Here is a 23,668-nt window from a genome sequence, read left to right as displayed (position 1 = left end):
CAGGAAGGATATAACCCCTCCCACTTTTCAGCGATCAGTGCGCCCCTCCACAAAAACATTACTGTGACAACAGTTCCCCTACGTTTGGTTACTGCCAAACGGGATACCATGTCAGCCATTGCCGGAGCCCCTTGTGCACATAAGGGGGCTTCATGCTTCTTGTGGAAGCACTACGTATGTTGAACGCTTGCCCATGTTTAAACCCCCTAGAGTCGATTGACACAATTTAAGTAACATCATTTTTTAAAATCCCATCAGAATCCGTCAGTTTAAGCTAGAGATATGTTTTTTTTTGCATTAGATGCGTCTCAATCCACCACATCCGCCAATATCACACTTCCGCATCTGTGGTGAAAGGTGGCAGAGCTATGAAAAGCTGTCTGTCAAGTTGCTAGCTGTGCCACTAGAGATCCTGGTTCGAGTCCAGGCTCTGTCACAGCCGGTCGTGACCGGGATACCCATGGGGCGGCGCACAATAGCGACTCCTGTGGCGGGCCGGGCGCATGCATGCTGACACGGTCGCCAGGTGTACGGAGTTTCCTCCGACACATTGGTGTGGCTGGTTTCCGGGTTAAGTGGGCATTGTGTCAAGAATCAGTGCAGCTTGGTTTAGTTGTGTTTCGGAGGATGCATGGCTCTCGACCTTCGCCATTCCCGAGTCCGTACGGGAGTTGCAGCGATGAGACAAGACTGTAACTATCAATTGGATAGCACGAAATTGGGGAGACAAAGAGGTAAAAGTTTAAAAAAACAGACCATGAAAATCGGTCTACAAACTATTATGACCACTCTATGGAAAGGGGAGACTCTCACGAACACGATTCCTTTATTTTGGGACCAAAGCTCCAACGCCTGCCACTTAAATGCATACAGCCCTCCTTGATTATCCTCGGCCAGAGAGATTTGGGGTCTGTGGACTTGGCTACTATTCGTCTGCAACGGCGTATGCATTTAAGTGGCAGGCGTTGGAGCTTTGGTGCAATAACAAAGGAACGTATAAAGGAATAATGAAGGAATCCTTTTCAGAGTGCTCTGGGGAACATTTCAATGTCCCTACAGGAGCTTATTTTGAGCAGGGTTATTCATTCTCCACTTTGAAAGTGAACATGACGTCTATGTGGGAATTGATGGCTTGTGACCTGGCGGTGAGGTTCCTAAAAGGGTGTGCGCTGTCCTCAGACTTGTTTCTAGACCTATCGCGCTCCCACTTTGGATATTAGCTTTGGTTTTGGATGCTCTGTGTGAGGCCCCTTTGAACCTCTGGAGTCTATGGATCTGAAGATCCTCTCCTACAAAAAAAAAAACTCCTCGCTCATGGCTTTGGTCTCGGCTAAACACGTTGAGGGATCTCCACCCGTTATCCGTACACCCTTCCTGTATGTTGTGTCCTAATGCGGCCTTTGTTCCAATGGTCATGACTATGTCCTATAGGTCTCGAGCTTTGAGCTATTTCCCTTTTCGCCTTTTTTCCATTTGCTTCTGAGAATCACTGGCAGTTACATGCCCTGTGTCCAGTACGAGCTTTACGCGCTTACATTAAGCGGTCCTGGGATATCTGGTTAAGTGACCAGCTTCTTGTCTGTTTTGTTAATCCAGCTTGAAGGCAGGACACTCTCTAAGCAGCGTCTATCCCACTGGATTATGGAAGCTATCTCCCTGGCATATAGTAGAAATAGGTAAGGGTTAACTAACGGTGTACGCTCCCAGTCCACCAGGGGTCCGGCAGCGTCTTGGGCCGTTATTGAAAGGGTTAACAGTAGGGGATATTTGTGCTGTGCGTCACTTCACACTTTTTGAGAGGTTTCATCGCTTGGATGTCACTGTTCCCAGTGTAGCCCACACAGCGTGTTTACAGCTGGGACAGGACAGGGTCATTAGGCGGCGTGCGGTGTGCACAACACCCAGACTACCGCATCTTGCGAGGTGGAGGTCTGGGTGGTCTGCCATGGGCCGTTTTCATTTGGTATTAGTTGGGCCCGGATTTTAATTTCCCCCATAGTTGTGTTGTACCGAGAGTACTGACTGAATTGGAACGTAACGTTACGACTATAACTACTTTTCCCTGAAGGAAACGAGGCACCGCGCCGCCCAGTTTTGGGCTCTCGGTGAAGAGGGATACTGAATTAAAGGAATGAATCCGTGCCACAGGGTTATCACCTGTGGAAAGAGCCTTGTCAGGCCTGATTTTGAGTTCTTCAATCGAAGTCGAGAAAGAACGACTCTCCATAGTTGTGTTGTATCTCATTTCCCTCCGGGGAACAGTAGTCATAAAGTTAAGTTTATTCACCAGAGTGATGTCCTTTCTTGTTCATCAAAGATAACCTTAAAATCTGTGTTAGGGAGCGGTAATTCAGTGGCAAATGAAGGTTGCAATTGAGATCAGCAAAAAGTAGATTTATTTGCCATGTTGTCTTGCAATGTTACTTGTTGCTAACAGAATGGATGATATGGAGTGGATTATTTAACACAGGCTTGCTTCTTTTCACTTTGTCATACAGGCCAATAATGTGGAGTAAATGCAATGTTGTTGATCCCTTTGTATTTTCAAGTATTGTGGTGGCAGCATCATGTTATGGGTATGCTTGTCACCATCAGGGACTTGGGTTTGTCAGGATCAAAATACATTTGAAAAGGAGCAAAGCCCAGCTTAAACATTAGAGGAAAACCTGCCATAGTCTTCTGAAAACCTTGGGATAGAGTTCAATTTTTTTCTGTGGGACAATTACTCAAAGTTTTATACTAAAGATACACCATAATGGCTTTCCAAGAGGTGCTAAGTGGTCTACTCTGTTCTTACTGAAATCGGCTTGAAAACAGAAACAAGGTTTTAATATTGTTGTCTATCAATGATTCCCAACCGAATTTACTGAGCTTCAGCAATTTTGACAAAAACAATGGATGTATGTTGCCCTAAGAGTTGTGCAAGGTTGGAAGAATATTCTTCAAATTATTAACAGCTATAATGGCTGCCAAATGGGCTTCCACCAGGTATTAACTCTGGGGTGTGAAAACATACACAATCAATACATCTTCAATTAATTCATTTTGAAAATGTTCTATACATTTTCTTTCGCTTTGAAAATGTAGAGTAGGTTGGGGGAAAATCTAATTGAATCCTTTTTTTAAATTTAGTTTTAAATGTGAAGAATGTGCAAGGGGTGTATAGACTTTCACTAGCAACTGTATCTATGTCATTATTTAGACATTTACATTTATTTTTTATATTTTTAACCTTTATTTAACATGGTGGAATTACTCAGATTTTAACCTATTAATTTATTAAACATCTCGTAAACATCACTTTGGCTGTATGTTAAGGTATTTGTCAGTAACTTTACTGGACAACTCATCCAAATGATATCACCTCTAGGGAAAATGAAAGAAAAACTGAAATAAAGCTTAAAACTGAAAATAAAGCTGACCAATAAATGTTTTTATGTCTGTCCTTACCCTGATGAAAAGCTTACAAAACCCTAATATTTAGAGACAAAAAGCCTATTCTCCACAGTCAATTTGCATTTGTTATCTTAAATCTGATCCCAATATGGAATTGATTGTTCTGTGTACAGGCAAACAATGCTGTCCATCCCACTGTGCACCGACGGAATGTGAGCATTTTCAAAGAGCCCAAAGCTGCCCACCACTGGACTACTTTCCTAGTTTTGCATTGTTTGTTTCATGTTCAGATAAAAGTCTGTGTGTGTGTGTGTGTGTGTGTGTGTGTGGTGTGTGCTCATCCGCCATTCTTTTGGAAAACAATCATTCATTTTGCCCCAAAGTGAAGCAAGGTTTGTTGCTGTGTTCTGAAAGTCAAAAAGGTTGCAACTGCGCCTTTCTTTGTGTCAGAGGAAAGATTTGTTGTGAGTATCCATGATATAATATATAATTAAATTATTATGAGATTGTTATAATTTATAATGTAATACGTTTGATTATCTTTCTTTGGGTTTGACTGCCTGTTTAAAGTTCTTGCATTTATTTGCAAGTTTGTAATTCAGATCTACTGCTCTAAATGTTTGTTTCAATGGTTAGCCAACATAACCATTATCTTAGCTCAAATAGAGGCAGATTCATGGCTGTCAAACTGTGAGAAGTGAGTAAAAAAAAATAAGAAAAAAAGCAATAAGTCGGCTAGTTAATGAGGGTGGAGTTGATCTTTATTCACTAGCCTCACACACCATGAGTCCTTGGAAAGCGTTCCTATTGTTAAGCCAATCCTGAAATGTTGTTTTCGAGAAAAGTACTCCCGTGGGAATCTGAGTGTGTTCTCACCGTGATTGTTAAAACACACTGAGGCGAAGCAAAACTAGCTGCAATGAAGTTAATCTGATCTCTTTTGTGACGTGATGGTCTGATTGTATTCTGATTGTAAAAAATGATGTTTTTAAGACATCATTTTAGTGACCAGAAAATTACATATTTAACTATTGTAATCTGGTCAGATAACATCCATAATATGACGTTATCCCAGACATTTTGATGTTGTCATTAAAAAAATATATATATTTGTCTGATCTGATGACTTAACAAACAGAAAATCAGTTTGGGACCAGAAAATGACTATCACTCTATTTTTCTCTTTCCATCTCTCTTTCTCTCTGTCCCCGCTCCCCACTCCCCATGTCCCTTAGGCCACAGGTTCGAGGATGTGCCTGCAGTTCGCCGTCACCTGGTCAGGAAGAGCAATAAGGGTCAGGTGGTGCACATCAACAAGGACCACAAGGAGCCTAGTGCCCGCAGCCGCAAGTTGGATCGTACCCCACATGAGGTGGGTACTAGGGGGGCGAGGGGTACTGGTTTATATGGCCCAATTCCACATATCTTTCCTTGCTTGAACATTCATTTGGTAGACAGGGTGGCAGTATTTGTTGTTTTGCTACCACTTTACCTGCATTTTTTATTTAACCTGGCAAGTTAAGAACAAATTCTTATTTACAAATGACTGCCTACCCCGGCCAAACCCTAACCCGGATGATGCTGGGCCAATTGTGCGCCGTCCTATGGGACTCCAAATCACGGCCGGTTTTGATACAGCCTGGAATCGAACCAGGGTCTGTAGTGACACCTCTAGTATTGAGATGCAGTGCCTTAGGTCCATCATACAGTAGACTTATATGACACTGTCGTATGCTATTACACTTTGATTCGACCCCCTACTGAGATGTAGGCCAGTAGAATTACTGCTGGTGACAAGTAACAGGCACTGACGTGTGAGTAGCACATGTCAAGTCGTTATTATGATGAGAGTTTGGTTTTAAGAAGTCAATGTGTCACCTGTACTTCAACTCCCTGCTTTGGTACATAGGTCAGTTAGGGAAAGGTGGGAGAGAAAGACAGAGACGTTAGAAATGAATGAAGGGACAACTTTCACACGCCACAAGAAAAAAGAGGAGAGGTAACACGACACAAGGGGGCTCTAGGAAGTAAGCCAGGGAGTTAAGTTTGTTGTATTAGGGTAACCAGGTAAAGTTCACTCTCTTCTGTGTGTGTGTGTGTGTGTGTGTGTGTGTGTGTGTGTGTGTGTGTGTGTGTGTGTGTGTGTGTGTGTGTGTGTGTGTGTGAAGGTAAGGCTGCTCTGTCAGATTTGTTCGTATCTCTGCTTCTCCGCTCACCCAGCCAGTGGTTGTGTATCGATCCACATCTCTGTTGGACAGAATGGTTCGCTTGGAGTTCGTGGGTCGTATGGCACGGCACCAGAAGGTAGGGTGGTTTTGGACCAGCACAACCCGGTTTTAGCCTAGGTCACTTTGGACTTGCCGTATTAGCCTTCAGATAGAAGTTTAAGTAAAAATCTAACACCACGCCTATACAGCATGGTGTGTTTGTAAGGGGGAAACCTAGTGAGTTGTACAACTGAATGCATTCAACTGAAATGTGTCTTCCACATTTAACCTGTGGGCTGCCATAATCAACATCTTCAGCCTTAGGGGAAGAGAGGGTTATAACTGCCTTGCTCAGGGACAGAAAAATACATTTTTACTTTGTCAGCTCAGGGATTTGATCCAGCAACCTTCTGGTTACTGGCCCAACGCTCTAACCACTAAGCTACCTGCAGAGAGTTGATGCATGCTGGATACATGTCCTAATATCTTCATGCACCATTCCTAAGTTCATTAGAACATAGTCTGGTTGATACAACACTTATTTTGGATAGGAAAACTTCAGGATTCACAGCAATAACAATAGAAACACGTATGCAAGTATAGTCTAATGTACACATTTTTGGGTGGTTATGTTACACATGAGTAGGAAGTTACCTAAAATGGGAAAATGTGTGTGTGTGTGTGTGTGTGTGTGTGTGTGTGTGTGTGTGTGTGTGTGTGTGTGTGTGTGTGTGTGTGTGTGTGTGTGTGTGTGTGTGTGTGTGTGTGTGTGTGTGTGTGTGCGCGCGTGTGTGTGATTCTCGTTGTGCCCTTTAATATAAAGCACATGGACGTAAAAAAAAAAATCTGATTTCCCGAGTGGCGCAGCGGTCTAAGGCACTGTATCTCAGTGCAAGAGGTGTCACTAAAGTCCCTGTTTTGAATCCAGGCTGTATCACATCTGGCTGTGATTGGGAGTTCCATAGGGCGGCGCACAATTGGCCCATCGTCTTCTGTGTTTGGCCGGGGTAGGCCGTCATTGTAAATAAGAATTTGTTCTTAACTGACTTGCCTAGTTAAATATAAATAAAATAAATAAATAAAGACTTGCCAAAAATCTTCATTTTGACATGTCCCCCGTCATGTTTTTCTGATTTTAACCCCCTTAACCAAGATTTCTCCCAAGTTTGCACCATCGTTGTAAAGCCCTAGTTATTTTTTTGCTTTGACAAAGTCCTTTCTAAAGATGATCATTTATTTCATGTGATTAGTAATTAATTTACATCTGTCTGTAATTTTAAGGTCAATCTTGTTACGCAAACACTCGTTTTAATATGGTGAAACAATTCCTTTAAATTATTATATATATATTTTTTTTACATATAATAGTCAAATCATAGTGTAAAAGCAGGTGAGCTGCTTCTACACTTTTCGGCCATTTTCTGGTGCTTTGTGGTGGAAAACTGCATCGAGCATAACACAGCAACCGTGTTACCCATAGATAGATAAGCTAGAAATGTTGTAACAATTGAAAAAATATATATCTAAAAAAAAATGTTTTAATTGTTACAACATTTCTAGCTTATCTATCTATGGGTGACATGGTTGCCGTGTTATGCTCGATGCAGTTATCAATGATGATATATATAAATAATAAAAACATTTATTTAAAATTTTGTGAAGCTTGCATTCAGTTGCCCCTTCTTGAAATGGGGAAAATATGTTTTTATGAAGTTGAACATGTGCTGTTTATGACAGAATGTTAAAATCAAGTAAAAAAAAAAAATGTAATTATACTACCCAAAATGCACTCTATTGGTAGAATGACACATATGACTGCATGCAGAAAATTCCTCTCGCAGACCTTCTCACAGGCTCTCAACTTGGTGTACATGATGACCAGCTGATGAGCCATCAAGGGTTTCCCATTGTATTCAAACTGTTTAGGTAGGTAAAAAGACTCCCAGAACATTCATACCTGGCCCAATGGACAATCAGCAAGCAGTTGTCTGGACTTCACAGAGTCGTGGAAGTGAACAGCAAAGTTAACATTTACACAGTCGCAATGTTTTTGTTTTATCGATGCCCATTAACAAATAAAGAACCATTCTATTGTATTCTAATAATAATAATAATAATAATAATAATAATGAATAATAATAATTTATTACAATTGTAAAGCATTTTTCATTATACAGAATCATCTCAAAGTGCATAAAATAAAACAAATATGTATATATAAATATTTTTGTCAGTTGTTGACAAAGAACAACACTGACGTTACAAGTGACAAGGACACCAAGGAGCACAGATATCAACAGAAAGAGAGAGAGTCTGTGGTGCCTTCAGGTGGTCCGGGAGGGCATTCCAGAGGTTAGGGGGGGGGGGGGGGTCGAGCTGAAAACCCTGAAGAGCGGAGCTGGGGGCGTGGGGGCGTGGAGGAGCAGGCTATTGCTTGACCTGACGGTGGGGGTGGGGTTATGGAGGGAGAGCAGTTCTTTGAGATAAGGAGGGGCATTGCCATGAATACACTGCAGAGTCAACAGGAGGGTTTTTGAATTCAATCCTGAATGAGACAGGGAGCCAGTGCAGAGATGCCAGGATGGGGGTGGTGTAATGGTGTTGAGACGGGGAGCCAGTGCAGAGATGCCAGGATGGGGGTGATGTTTCTTCACTCTCACCAGGATCCTGGCAGGGCTGTTCTGGATGTATTGGAGCTTCTGGAGACTCCTGCCAGGGTTCCCGATGAAGAGTGTGTTGCAGTAGTCCAAGGGGGAGCATGTACAGAACAAACAGGATGAGGTCCAAGAACAGATCCTTGTGGGACACTGCAGGTGACGTGGTGGGAGCGGGACTTGGACCCACCTAACGACCCATACTCAGTCCTGTCTAAGAGGTAGGAGTGGAACCAGCTCAGAGCTGGTCCAGATAGTCTGTTGTGTCCCGGAGGCGCTTCAGGAGGTTGGGATGGTCGACAGTGTCAAACGCTGCGCTCAAGTCCAGGAGGATCAGAGGACAAGGAGAGCCTGCATCAGCCGCCATCAGTACGTCGATGGTGACCTTGAGTAGGGCCTGTTTCAGTGCTGTAGGCCGGCTGGAAACCTGACTGGAACTTCAGAAATTGGTTGTTCTGATTGAGATGGTCTTAGAGCTGCACAGCAACCACTTTTTCCAACACTTTGGAGAGGAAGAGAAGATTGGATATTGGCCTGTAATTAGCCAGCACTTCCGGGTCCAGGGTGGGCTTCTTCAGAAGGGGGGGCTGATGACAGCGGTCTTAAATGCAGGTGTCCAGATTGGAGGGAGTGGTTAACAATCTGGATTGTTAGAGGGCTGAGTGCAGAGGTGCATGATTGGAGCAGGGCTGTTGGAACAGGATCCAAGGTACAAGAGGAGGTTTTCATTATGGAGATAGTTTTCTATATTATATTGTATGTGTGACCTCTCTTCCAGGTGTTTGTAGAGCTAAACGAGCTGGTGATGGATAAGAACCAGGAGTTGCAGTGGCGGGAGACGGCTCGCTGGATCAAATTTGAGGAGGACGTGGAAGAGGAAACGGACCGTTGGGGAAAACCCCACGTCGCCTCGCTCTCCTTCCGCAGTCTCCTGGAGCTCCGAAAGACCATCTCCCACGGTGAGAGAAAGAGGGGAGAGTGAGGGAAGAAAGGGAGGGAAGGTAGGATGAGTGAGGAATAGAAGGGGGAGGAGGGAGAGAAGGAGTTGGGAATAGAAGGTGTGGGAGAAGGAGTTGGGAATAGAAGGGGGGGTTGGGAAAGGAGAGGGTGAAAGAGAAAGGTGAGGGGGAGGTAGAAAAAGTACAGATGAAGATAAAGAGGAAGGGAGAGATTGGGGAGGAAGGGGAAAAAATGGGGAATAAAATAAAGGGATGGACAAAGGCAAGAAAACAAAATAGTTAGTTGTGTTAAATGGAAACTTTGGGGGTGTGTTCTTTAGGTGCGGTGCTGCTGGACTTGAAGCAGAAGACGTTGCCTGGCATCGCCCATCAGGTGGTGGAGCAGATGATCATCTCTGATCAGATCAAAGTAGAGGACCGGGCCAATGTCCTCAGAGCCCTACTACTCAAACACAGGTATGTCTCTCCTCTAGCTGTCTATGATCCACCTGCTACCCTGCTACGTACAGTCTGTCACTAACATAGACACACGGTATGTATTTACATCATTTGTCACTTCTCAAACTCAGGTATTACTTTAGTTATACTACACAAACTCAGTTCAGCCGTTCTCTCTCTCTCTCTCTCTCTCTCTCTCTCTCTCTCTCTCTCTCTCTCTCTCTCTACCCGCAGTCACCCGAGCGATGAGAAGGAACACAGCTCTTTCACGCGGAACATTTCTGCCGCCAGCCTGGTCTCATTGATGGTGAACCACCAAAACAGCAGCAACCACACAGGCCAAGCTGAACCCTCTGTAACTGACCCCCTCATGGATGGAGGAGGGACTGCCGGCACCCTCACAGACTCCCGCATTGACGTGGAGAAGAGCGAGGTCTTGGAAGTGTGGATGTGTCTTTGTGTCTCTGTGTACGGGATGTTTGTGTGTCTGAGCGTTTTTGCGAGCTCTGTGTATTAACGTGTTGTTTGAGTTGTGTTTGTGGTGTGTGTGTATTCATCTTTGCCCTCTTGTCTTGGGTGAGTGTTTTATGTTTTTTTTTTGTCTGAATGTGTGCGTATTGTTGGTGTCTAAACTCCAGTGTTCATCAACAGAAGGACAATCCTCCCATATTGGGCATGCACAGGTCCAAGTCCAAGCATGAGCTCAAGTTGCTGGAGAAGATTCCGGAAAATGCAGAGGCCACTGTCGTCCTCGTAGGTGCGCCTTGCTATTTCACTCACATTTCCTGCTATGAGGCAGACGTTCCCACATTGGTGGGTGAGCCGATAGTGTCAATTATGGTAGATTAACATTTTGTTGTTGTTATTAATATCTGTATTAAAGCATGCATTTTTGCATGATCCTCCATTAGGATTTTGCTTCAATTGTACTCTAGTCTAACACACCGGATCTGAAAGTGAAAAGCCCCACTGAGTCTGATAGTCCGATCATCCTAAATTAAATAATCCATCAAGTTCAATTAAATGTAATAACTGTCTCCCGCAGGCGCCGTGGCCTTCCTGGAGCAGCCTTCCATGGCGTTTGTGCGTCTGCAGGAAGCCGTCCTGCTGGAGTCCGTGCTGGAGGTTCCTGTTCCTGTGCGTTTCCTCTTCCTCCTCATGGGCCCACCCATCGCCAACATTGACTACCACCAGATTGGCCGCTCCATCTCCACACTTATGTCTGACAAGGCGAGTTAACCGTTTGGTGACCCATACTGCCCTGTTGTGGATCAGTTGGTTAAACTGTTGGGTGTCCCATACTGCCCTGTTGTGGATCAGTTGGTTAAACTGTTGGGTGACCCATACTGCCCTGTTGTGGATCAGTTGGTTAAACTGTTGGGTGTCCCATACTGCCCTGTTGTGGATCAGTTGGTTATAACGTGGTACTAGCAACACCAAGGTCGTGGGTTGAACTCCCACAGGGAGCACATACAACGAAAAACTATGCAGTCACTCCTGTAGAGAGTGACTCTCCTGTAGAGAGTGACTCTCCTGTAGAGAGTGACTCTCCTGTAGAGAGTGACTCTACACTCTCCTGTAGAGAGTGACTCTCCTGTAGAGAGTGACTCTCCTGTAGAGAGTGACATCTGCTAAGTGGCATATCGTTACTGTCTGATGAAAACCTTGGAACAATTTTTTACAAATGTTCATTATTTTACGTCTATTGAAATCAGTAACTCCCCTCAATGTACTCTGAACATTCCATGACACTAGGACCAAGAAATGTATTCAAAATAGCTTCTGAAGTTTGGTGATTGTATGTTCGTTAATGGTAAAATATGTCAGTTTTTTCCATTTCCTGAAAAGTTTCTGTTTTGGAGATAAGAGATTTTCATCAGACAGCAACGATATATTATTGATATTATTTTACCATAGCACTTCCATGAGGCGGCATACTTGGCGGACGAGCGGCAGGACCTGCTGAATGCCATCAACAGCTTCCTGGACTGCAGCATCGTGTTGCCGCCGTCTGAGGTGGGTGGCGAAGAGCTGCTGCGCTCGGTGGCCCGCTTCCAGAGAGAGATGCTCCGCAAGAGAGAGGAGCAGCAGGGCAAGGAGCTCAAGGTCAAAGAGCCAAAGAGCCCAAAGGATAAAGGTAATAGAGACAGACATACACAGATATACATACGTATACTACAGAGGAACAGGAGGGCAAACTACAGACCAAAAGCCCAAAATATTCCATGGCCATGGGTGACAAAGACACATACTGAAGGAAAGAGCTTGAGGGATGACCACCAAATAACCCTTTCCTTCTCTCTCCCACAGCTCTGCAGGCGCCCTTCAAACCTGGGGTCGACCCTCTGCGCCGTTCCGGCCGCCTGTTTGGGGGTCTGATCCGCGATGCCGCACGGCGCTACCCCAAATATGCCAGTGACTTACGTGACGCACTCAACCCCCAGTGCATGGCCGCCGTCATATTCATCTACTTCGCTGCCCTGTCGCCTGCCGTCACCTTCGGAGGACTACTGGGTTAGTCAGTCAGTCAACCATTGGGGGAGGGAGGGAAGTCAAGGAGACAGTTAAAAAGAAGAGGCACTATATTTGAGCACTGACAATTTTTTTTTATTATGAATCGAAATTAAGCTAAAAAGAGGGATAGAGTATATTGGTAGTCATATCATTTTGAGTTGGTATTCACTTCCTCTTCTTCTTCTCTAGGTGAGAAAACGGGGGGGTTGATTGGCGTGTCGGAGCTGATCATCGCCACGGCAATGCAGGGGGTTATATTCTCCCTCCTTGGGGCGCAGCCTCTCCTTGTGGTGGGCTTCTCTGGACCCCTGCTGGTGTTTGAGGAGGCCTTCTACTCGGTGAGCAACTAGCCTAATTCTTCCTAACTCCCCCTTCTCCCCAAATTGGGCACTTGTTCACTCACCTGGCAAGAATTTACAAAGAATTAACTGGTTGCAAAAATCCTGTTTAGAGGAGTTGTAAGGATTCCTTTCCTTCCTAATTCCAAAAATCCTTCAACTGAAAAAAACCTGCAAACTTTGGGGAAGTTTCTGGAAATGTGCAACCCTAGGTGGTGTAAGGAATATGGTTAAATGTGCGCATGATAATGACCCTTTCTGAACGTCACCCAACATTTTGTCTTGTGTTTCTGTCATGCAGTTCTGCAATGCCAACGATATGGAGTATCTGACGGGCCGGGTATGGATTGGCTTCTGGCTGGTGCTCATCGTGGTCCTCATAGTGGCCTTCGAGGGAAGCTTCCTGGTCCGCTTCGTGTCACGCTTCACCCAGGAGATCTTCTCCTTCCTCATCTCCCTTATCTTCATCTACGAGACCTTCTCCAAACTGGGCAAGGTGAGATTGGAAGGAAGAGTGCCCATAAACACTAGGCTGGAGCTGATTGGGTTAGAATGTCCGCTGGCTAACAAGTTTGCCATTCATAGCTAGCATAGATGCAGTAACGAGGTCAATGGAACTTGACCAAAACAATAGAAATGCCATGGAAATGCGTGGGGGAAAGATGCCGAAGGGGGAAAGATCCCAAATCTCCTCATTGTCCCTCAGCAAAAAAAGTTACAATACATCAATCATGACAGATTTGACAAATATCCACTTTGTTAGATCAGATTGGTTGAATGTGTGCCAATCTGACATCCTTCTATCCCCACCACGGTCTACGTTCCATTGACCTCTTTACCGCATCTATACCGTTGCATGCATTATGACACCGTCGAGAGCATTTGAAACTGAAGTCATCTACAACACACCTGACACAGATGTCATGGTGCAGGAAGGTATGAGACTCATAAGAAAACTGTCTGCCTGTTTGTCTGTCTGTCTGCCTGCCTGTCTATGTCTGCCTGTCTGTCTGAATGAAAACCTACCCAGATCTTTCAAGAGCATCCTCTTCAACGCTGTTACCTAGTCAACGGCACATGGACATCATCATCATGCAACCACACTGTGGTCGACATGCCTGACAAGGTGGTAGGAGAGCCCAACACAGCCCTTCTGACGCTGGTGCTCATGTCTGGAACCTTCTTCATTGCATTCTACCTACGCAAGTTCAAGAACAGTGCCTTCTTCCCTGGCAAGGTAAGTACAGACCAGAGCCATACAGTGTTGGCCAAGGGAAGAAAAAAAAAGTATTATTCAAAATGCCTTGACACTTGTGGGCAGTAAGCAACCACATCACATTCAGTCCGACATGTTCTGTCTCAGCTCCGTAGGATGATTGGAGACTTCGGGGTTCCCATCTCGATTCTCATCATGGTGTTGGTGGACTACAGCATAAAAGACACCTACACCCAGGTGAAATATAGGTCACGATCAAATATAAAGAGAGTCCAATCAGAAGTGAGAATAGCCCAGGCTGACCTTTCCTCCCCCCCCCCCCCCCCCCCCCATACAGAAGCTAAGCGTGCCCACAGGCTTCTCGGTGACCAGTCCTGAGAAGCGGGGGTGGCTGATCCCCCCGCTGGGCTCAGACGGCCAGTTCCCTGTCTGGATGATGGGTGCTAGCATCCTACCCGCCCTGCTCGTTTTCATCCTTATCTTCATGGAGACGCAGATCACCACGTAAGGAACCCCTCTAACCCTTCACCTCTGCGACCCCATCTAACATACGGTATACAGTAAAATAGAGCAATTGGTTTTTATATAAATAAATGGGGCTAATGTGTGACATTAAGGTCAACATTTCAAAATGGTTTGAAACAAACATAAAAAGGATTTTCATGCAGTTCCACATGTGTACTTAGAGGAATACAAGTGAATATATGCGAATCGGCCCATAACTCCACGAATACAACCACATAGGCCTAGGACTACACATCCTTTAAGCAGGGTTCATACAGACATTGAAGTTCACAGAAGTAGAAATAAAACGTTGGTTTCTTTTACAGAAACAAAGCATGTCTGACTTTTGTTAATAAAACATTTGTTTTACTCCGGGCACCATTGGGGCTCATTGGGGTTCACTAGTGGTGCAACGATCTAAGGCACTGCATCTCAGTGCTAGAGGCATCACTACAGACCCTGGTTCGATTCCAGGCTGTATCACAACAGGCCGTGATTGGGAGTCCCATAGGGCGGCGCACAATTGGCCCAGCGTCGTCCAGATTAGGGTTTGGCCGGTGTAGGCCGTCATTGTAAATAAGAATTTGTTCTTAACTGACTTCCCTAGTTAAATAAAGGTAAAGGGTCTCAATTGGGCTACCCTGAATAAATACAAGAAACAAATGAAATAGGAAGGACATTGTCCAGGCCATTTTTCTGTCTATTTCATATTATGGAGATATTATCAATATGCATGCAGCAGCAGCAACTACACTTAAACCACTTGATTCTGTTTTCCATTGTGCACCTTTATTACTGGTTTATTACTGGTGATGGTTCTAGAACTCACCATTGGGCCCTTAGGTTTATTACTGGTGATGGTTCTAGAACTCACCATTGGGCCCTTAGGTTTATTACTGGTGATGGTTCTAGAACTCACCATTGTGTTTTGTTTATCTACAAAGCACTCATGTAGAAACTTCCTATGTACTGGTATCTATCATCATTAATTCAATTTAGACTTACAAATGACCAAACCCGGTCTCAGGCTCGGTCTCCACAGAGTTGGGTAAAGCTGCTTTAAGTGTTTTGAGCCCTTTATGTGGAACAACTTACTATCTTTTTATACCTAAATATATTTTTATTTTTATTTTTTTTACCTATATTTAACGAGGCTAAATAAAGGTTATATAATATACACTGCTCAAAAAAATAAAGGGAACACTTAACCAACACAATGTAACTCCAAGTCAATCACACTTCTGTGAAATCAAACTGTCCACTTAGGAAGCAACACTGATTGACAATACATTTCACATGCTGTTGTGCAAATGGAATAGACAACAGGTGGAAATTATAGGCAATTAGCAAGACACCCCCAATAAAGGAGTGGTTCTGCAGGTGGGGACCACAGACCACTTCTCAGTTCCTATGCTTCCTGGCTGATGTTTTGGTCACTTTTGAATGCTGGCGGTGCTTTCACTCTAGTGGTAGCATGAGACGGAGTCTACAACCCACACAAGTGGCTCAGGTAGTGCAGCTCATCCAGGATGGCACATCAATGCGAGCTGTGGCAAGAAGGTTTGCTGTGTCTGTCAGCGTAGTGTCCAGAGCATGGAGGCGCTACCAGGAGACAGGCCAGTACATCAGGAGACGTGGAGGAGGCCGTAGGAGGGCAACAACCCAGCAGCAGGACCGCTACCTCCGCCTTTGTGCAAGGAGGAGCAGGAGAAGCACTGCCAGAGCCCTGCAAAATGACCTCCAGCAGGCCACAAATGTGCATGTGTCTGCTCAAACGGTCAGAAACAGACTCCTTGAGGGTGGTATGAGGGCCCGACGTCCACAGGTGGGGGTTGTGCTTACAGCCCAACACCGTGCAGGACGTTTGGCATTTGCCAGAGAACACCAAGATTGGCAAATTCGCCACTGGCGCCCTGTGCTCTTCACAGATGAAAGCAGGTTCACACTGAGCACGTGACAGACGTGACAGAGTCTGGAGACGCCGTGGAGAACGTTCTGCTGCCTGCAACATCCTCCAGCATGACCGGTTTGGCGGTGGGTCAGTCATGGTGTGGGGTGGCATTTCTTTGGGGGGCCGCACAGCCCTCCATGTGCTCGCCAGAGGTAGCCTGACTGCCATTAGGTACCGAGATGAGATCCTCAGACCCCTTGTGAGACCATATGCTGGTGCGGTTGGCCCTGGGTTCCTCCTAATGCAAGACAATGCTAGACCTCATGTGGCTGGAGTGTGTCAGCAGTTCCTGCAAGAGGAAGGCATTGATGCTATGGACTGGCCCGCCCGTTCCCCAGACCTGAATCCAATTGAGCTCATCATGTCTCGCTCCATCCACCAACGCCACATTGCACCACAGACTGTCCAGGAGTTGGCGGATGCTTTAGTCCAGGTCTGGGAGGAGATCCCTCAGGAGACCATCCGCCACCTCATCAGGAGCATGCCCAGGCGTTGTAGGGAGGTCATACAGGCACATGGAGGCCACACACACTACTGAGCCTCATTTTCATTTGTTTTAAGGACATTACATCAAAGTTGGATCAGCCTGTAGTGTGGTTTTCCACTTTAATTTTGAGTGTGACTCCAAATCCAGACCTCCATGGGTTGATAAATTGGATTTCCATTGATTATTTTTGTGTGATTTTCTTGTCAGCACATTCAACTATGTAAAGAAAAAAGTATTTCATAAGATTATTTCTTTCATTCAGATCTAGGACGTGTTATTTAAGTATTCCCTTTATTTCTTTGAGCAGTATATATATCTATATATATATATATATGTATGTATGTATAAAAAGATAGTAGATGGAGGGAGAGAGATATTGAGTGGAGGAGAGAAGGAGTTAGGAGAGAGCGAGATGCGTTGTCTTAGGGTCTTTCTATGAACAAGGGACCAGTGAGGATTTCCCACACTGGACAACTTGTTACAGGTGTTGATAAGTCATAAACACACACACACACACACACACACACACACACACACACACACACACACGTATGTATGTATGTATGTATGTATGTATGTATGTATGTATGTATATATATATATATATATATACATACATATATATGTGTGTGTGTTTATGACTTATATACATATATATCTCTTCTTCACTTCCCCTTTTTCTTCTCCACACTCTCTTTGCTCTCTCTTTCTTTCCATCCGTCAGGCTGATAGTCTGTAAGAAGGAGCGGATGCTGTTGAAGGGCTCCGGCTTCCACCTGGACCTGCTCATCATTGTGGCCATAGGTGGTGTTTCGGCCCTCTTCGGCCTGCCCTGGTTGGCTGCCGCCACCGTGCGTTCTGTCACCCACACCAACGCCCTTACCGTCATGAGCAAGGCGGTGGCCCCCGGCGATAAGCCCCGTATCCAGGAAGTGAAAGAGCAGAGGGTGACGGGCTTCTTCGTAGCTCTGTTCGTTGGTAGGCATGACCCCTCTAATTTAGGGACCAGGCTTAAATCGAGATCAGGGTTGCAAAATTCCAGAAAATGTCCCAAAATTCCCAGGTTTTCCAAAAAACCTGGTTGGAGGATTCCGCTGGAATCAGGAGAGAATAAGCAGGGAGAGGATCCTCCAACTGAGAAACCTCCAACCAGGATTTCTGAAAGACCTGGGAAGTTTGGAAACGGTTCTGAAGTTTTGCCACCTGAGACACATGCCAGAACGTAAATGTGTGTTCATTTCCAAGGGAAAAACTCTCTTCTCATGTCTAGGTTTGTCCATTGTGATCGGAGATCTCCTGCGCCAAATCCCCATTGCCGTGCTCTTTGGGATTTTCCTCTACATGGGTGTCATGTCCCTCAACGGTATCCAGCTCACCGAGCGCATGCTGCTGCTGCTTATGCCCCCCAAGTATCATCCTGACCACACCTATGTCCGCAAGGTCAGTACCGCAAAACCCCAACCACGCCCCAACACTCCAAATGCTGTGCTGCAGAGTGGCTGAGCAAAACTTTATTTCATACAACACTGGTTTTATCTTGTAAAAGTGAATTTGGGATCTAAAGAGAAGGATTCTACTGCTGCTATTGCTACTACTATTACTACTGCTGTTACTACTGCTACTACTATTACTACTGCTGTTACTACTGCTACTACTATTACTACTGCTACTACTATTACTACTGCTGTTACTACTGCTACTACTATTACTACTGCTGTTACTACTGCTACTACTATTACTACTGCTGTTACTACTGCTACTACTATTACTACTGCTACTACTACTACTGCTACTACTACTGCTACTACTATTACTACTGCTGTTACTACTACTGCTACTATTACTACTGCTGTTACTACTGCTACTACTATTACTATTGCTGTTACTACTGATACTACTATTACTACTGCTGTTACTACTGCTACTACTATTACTACTGCTGTTACTACTATTACTACTGCTGTTACTACTGCTACTACTATTACTACTGCTGTTACTACTGCTACTACTATTACTACTACTATTACTACTGCTACTACTGCAACTGATACCACTACTACTATTACTGCTGCTGTTACTACTGCTACTACTATTACTACTGCTGTTACTACTGCTACTACTATTACTACTGCTGTTACTACTCCTACTACTATTACTACTACTACTGATACTACTACTGCTACTACTGTAACTGATACCACTACTACTATTACTACTGCTGTTACTACTGCTACTACTATTACTACTGCTGTTACTACTGCTACTACTATTACTACTACTACTACTGCTACTACTACTGCTACTGCTACTACTACTGCTGCTACTACTGCAACTGATACCACTACTACTACTACTGCTGTTACTACTGCTACTACTATTACTACTGCTGTTACTACTGCTACTATTACTACTGCTACTACTACTACTACTGCTACTGCTACTACTGCTACTACTATTACTACTACTGCTACTGCTACTACTACTGCTACTACTACTGCTGCTGCTACTACTACTACTACTACTACTACTACTACTGCTACTACTACTACTGCTACTACTATTACTACTACTGCTACTACTACTGCTACTGCTACTACTACTGCTACTACTGCAACTGATACCACTACTACAACTGATACCACTACTACTACTACTACTACTACTACTACTATTACTACTACTACTATTACTACTACAACTGATACCACTACAACTGATACTACCACTACAATTTATACCACTACTACTACAACTGATACCACTACTACTACAACTGATACCACTACAACTAATACCACTACTGTAGCTCAGTTGGTAGAGCATGGTGTTTGCAACACCAGGGTTGTGGGTTCGATTCCCACGGGGGGCCAGCACAGAAAAAAAATGTATGAAATGTATGCATTCACTACTGTAAGTCGCTCTGGATAAGAGCGTCTGCTAAATGACTAAAATGTAAATGTACTACAACTGATACTACTACAACTGATACAACTGATACCACTACTACAACAACTGATACCACTACAACTGATACCACTGTTACTCATACCACTACTGCAACTGATACCACTACAACTGATACCACTACAACTCCTCCTACTGATACTCTCATATGTGCCTGTGTTCCAGGTGAGGACCCTGCGGATGCACCTGTTCACAGGGATTCAGCTGGTGTGTCTTGCGGCTCTGTGGGCGGTCATGTCCACCGCGGCCTCGTTGGCCTTCCCCTTCGTTCTCATCCTCACCGTGCCCGTCAAATGGTTCCTGCTGCCCCGCATCTTCACCACACGCGAGATGCAGTGTGTAAGTCTAACCGCATGGATGCACGCACACACACACAGTCTAGCACTGTTGCTTAAAATAATTGGGGTTTTATTGGTTTTCTTATACAGTTGGATGTTGCTTCAGGGGCCTTTGCCTGGGAAATAACCCTGGCCATAACCTTTACCCTTGACTTTTACTTTTACCCCCTCTTTGTGTCTTAGTTGGATGCAGACGACGCAGAACCTAAGTTTGATGAGAGGGAGGGACAGGATGAGTACACAGAGATGCACATGCCTGTATAATGATTGGTTGGGGCCAACGTGGACATCCTGCTGACCAATAGGCACCCAAGTCCTATTCTCCAGGAAGTTGCTCCTAACCCACCAAATCCTTTGTTTGTTAACCTGATATTTTATAAACGCACCACTGATGGTTTGAACGGTTTTATTTGTATTTTATTGAATTATTCTTAAAGGTTTTTAGAGTCCCAACTCCCAAATCATGTTTTTTTTTGTCTGTTTTTACTATTTTGCTTTTCGGAAGGTGGATATATACTTCGAAATTGTTTTAGTCATTGTTACAATGTTGAATCATGTTTTTATGTATCTTTGGGGTATGTTTTAATTTCAGGTGGGAGGTCGATTTGCTATGTGTCAAAGTAAAGGATTAGTGTCCACATAAAAGCTGCTGTTTGCCATTGTAGTGTAACCCCCCCCCTGAGAAGCCTATATTCAGCGCCTATTCAAGACTTCTGGTGATAGCAGATATGAATTATTTCTGGTTTACAGCGTCTTCTGTTTGCTTCTGTGGTGGCGTTATCACATATGCTATGTGGCTATGCAAGTTGGTTATGATGATATACGGTCTGTTACAGTGTAATCAAGCACGCCAAAGAGTTCTGGTTATGTCTCAGTACGTTTGTTTTAGAATCGGGTACAGTGGGGTAAGTGATTGAACGTTGTTTTGTTCTAGAGGACAGGGTCTGTTCAGGCGTTGGGGGGGGGGGGGGTTTACAGGGGTATGATACATTAAGTATAGGGGTGCCTACATCTGTTATACTGTTGTTTAAAGAGCAACTGCCCCTAAAAACCAACTTCTCATTTAGAAAACTTCCTATATGGCATCAGTATGAGTCAGAAACATTTATTCTAGGATAGGATTATTTTGGTCATGAAGTCAGTCTCGTGCAAAACTGAGTTTTGCAAGACTTGTGGTCATGACTGCATCACAACGTAAATAAATGTTGGGTTTGTTTCAAACCTGCTAGCAGCCCACAAGCAATCATGAATTCCAAGAGCAGCTGCACGTGACCCGATCTTAATGCCTGTGGTAAATTTGGGCTAACTTTGGATATTCCTAAGGGGCTAGTTAGGGACCATGGTAAATGACACAATGTATATGGGACATTATGTTAAAATTCCAATAGTTCTACATTTCAATGACTTAAAAACCTCAAACCAACTATAAATTCTAGAAATTCATATACAAATATTGAAAGCATTTAATGAGAACGAAAAGGTGTGCAAGATGAAAATATTGTCCCATTTACATTGTGTAATTTATTGACGGCCCCTAACTAGCCCCGGAGATAGGCTTATCCAAAGTCAAACCAATTTTGTCACTGTCACACATCAGCCAGCTGAAGCTAATTTGCTAAATAACTCTTCCTACCTGTGAACACACACACACACACACACACACACACACACGAGACACCCACGTCAGACCACACCCCAAATCCAACTTGAGGTTTAAATTCAGTCTTGGCAGCTAGTATTTCTTACGGAACCAAATGTAAAATGAGGCCAAATCAGGAAGTGCAGTCACCCTTTAAAAGCAGCCCTCATTCAAACTGATTAATTATTTGCAATTGAATGAATACAGGCCGAGCAATAAAGTAGCACTACAGTGCCCCTGGTGTATATTTGGGATGGTACACGGCAGAAGTCTTCTTTTGGCAATCTTTGCCTCAGGAAGTAAACGTGTCCAAATTTTTCCCCCTATCCTGTAGGACTGACAAACACTGTATATTTTTTGAAGAGCACATACTGAAAGTGACTTTCGACCGACCCTTTGCTGCTTAGATCTCACCACTGTGCTTTTTCCAAACATGTTAAAGATGTTTGGTCCCATTACATAAATAGTCCATCATACCTGAATACACTACATACCACTTTTAAGTGAGTCACTTGATTCTCACTGCCATGCACTCCTACCGTAGTCGTGTAGTCTTTAACTGTCTGAACAACATCTCCACCCATTTGTCTTGACTCCATTTAACTGTAGTAAATGCCTACTATGTATTTTGTATATGGAGCCTTGTCTTGTTCCAGAGTATGATTATGGCCTTCCGTGCTTTATCTAGATACGAGGACCAGCTATGTGGTTGTGCCTGAAAGAGTTAAAGCGACATTCACTACAAATCGGCGTGATCTGAAAGCACTAATGTGAAAATGCAATCAGTTAAGCCAACTGAGCGTTCCATCATCTTAGTGAGGGAAATCACATTACATTTCAATTGTGTACTACAGTTTGAGTATGATTATGGCTTTAATGTACAGTCACCAAAAAGTCGGGAGACATTCTATTCCATACAAATTAAGGCATTTGTAAGTATGTATGCACATCTATTTACTTAGGGCCCAGTAGTTACTCATGTCTATAAACTCAATAAGGCTAGTCCATTCATAACCACTGTTTCCTTCTTAAAATGTCACTGAATGTGTTGTAACAACACATGCAGCCATAATCAGAGTTATTGATATTATGTTTACTTTTTACCACATTAAAGTTAAACCACATGCAATACAGTTGTTTGCAAGTATTATAAAAGTAATGCAGTAGGAATACTGTGTCTCATTGAATCACTGCAAATGAAGAGCACTGGATGCCTTGTATGTGTTTGTTATCATGTGGTCCCCCTCCCCCCCCCAAAAAAAATTCCTCTGTTGCAGATTTGCTAGAATCCAGAAAATATGCTAAAATATTAACTCTCACATTGTATTATTCTTTTTTTTTTTTTTTTTACTGCAAATATTATAGCATTTTATATTTCAAATCTATTGTTGACATGCAGGGATGTAGAAATGAGATTGAGAAATAAAGAAGAAATAAAATATATTATACAAATAGATCCATATATTTTCTTAGGAATCAATCATGGTTCAAGTGCTTTCGGGCTTTAGCTACATTGCATTATGTTAAAATAGACAATCTTCCATGCTCTAGCCTTGCCAAGTTTGTAGAATTAGAGCTTTGGCTGATTTTAAATGTAATTTTTTTATATATATGTACTTATAAATGAAGCTTAATGAACTGAAACAGATGTGTGTAAAAGTTGTTTTTCTTTTCAATTTTCAAGGCGGACAGCAGGTCGCCTAGTGGTTAGAACGTAGGGCCAGTAACTGAAAGGTTGTTGGATTGAATCCCTGAGCTGATAAGGTAAAAATCTATTACTGTTCCCTGGTAGGCTGTCTTTTAAAAATATATAGATATATTTAACCTTTATTTAACCAGGTAGGCAAATTAAGAACAAGTTCTCATTTACAATTGTGACCTGGCCAAGATAAAGCAAAGCAGTTTGATACATACAACAACAGAGTTACACATGGAGTAAAACAAACATACAGTCAATAATATAGTAGAAAAATAAGTCTATATACAAAGTGAGCAAATGAGGTGAGATAAGGGAGGTATAGGCAAAAAAGGCCATGGTGGCGAAGTAAATACAATATAGCAAG

General features: G+C 43.6%; 1 protein-coding gene across 2 annotated transcripts in view; it reads left to right on the top strand.

The window, feature by feature from the left end:
* LOC106597086 (anion exchange protein 2) overlaps nucleotides 1-23,249 on the top strand; it is a 60,641-nt gene extending 37,392 nt beyond the window's left edge. For both annotated transcript variants that reach the window (XM_014188325.3, XM_014188321.3), the window contains exons 7-23: nucleotides 4,632-4,768; nucleotides 9,036-9,216; nucleotides 9,537-9,672; nucleotides 9,889-10,087; nucleotides 10,306-10,411; nucleotides 10,700-10,884; nucleotides 11,572-11,791; nucleotides 11,965-12,168; nucleotides 12,358-12,506; nucleotides 12,808-13,002; nucleotides 13,537-13,743; nucleotides 13,870-13,959; nucleotides 14,060-14,226; nucleotides 17,389-17,642; nucleotides 17,935-18,104; nucleotides 19,794-19,967; nucleotides 20,150-23,249. In XM_014188325.3, coding sequence (XP_014043800.1) covers nucleotides 4,632-4,768; nucleotides 9,036-9,216; nucleotides 9,537-9,672; nucleotides 9,889-10,087; nucleotides 10,306-10,411; nucleotides 10,700-10,884; nucleotides 11,572-11,791; nucleotides 11,965-12,168; nucleotides 12,358-12,506; nucleotides 12,808-13,002; nucleotides 13,537-13,743; nucleotides 13,870-13,959; nucleotides 14,060-14,226; nucleotides 17,389-17,642; nucleotides 17,935-18,104; nucleotides 19,794-19,967; nucleotides 20,150-20,230 — 2,855 coding nt within the window. In that variant the 3' untranslated portion in view covers nucleotides 20,231-23,249. The remainder of the gene's footprint in view (nucleotides 1-4,631; nucleotides 4,769-9,035; nucleotides 9,217-9,536; nucleotides 9,673-9,888; nucleotides 10,088-10,305; nucleotides 10,412-10,699; nucleotides 10,885-11,571; nucleotides 11,792-11,964; nucleotides 12,169-12,357; nucleotides 12,507-12,807; nucleotides 13,003-13,536; nucleotides 13,744-13,869; nucleotides 13,960-14,059; nucleotides 14,227-17,388; nucleotides 17,643-17,934; nucleotides 18,105-19,793; nucleotides 19,968-20,149) is intronic.
* Nucleotides 23,250-23,668: the final 419 nt, after the last annotated feature.

The sequence above is a fragment of the Salmo salar genome, chromosome 03 (assembly GCF_965601325.2).
Source record: "Salmo salar chromosome 03, fSalSal1, whole genome shotgun sequence".
NCBI classification, from domain to species: Eukaryota; Metazoa; Chordata; class Actinopteri; order Salmoniformes; family Salmonidae; genus Salmo; species Salmo salar.
This window is presented reverse-complemented; position numbering and strand designations above follow the sequence as displayed.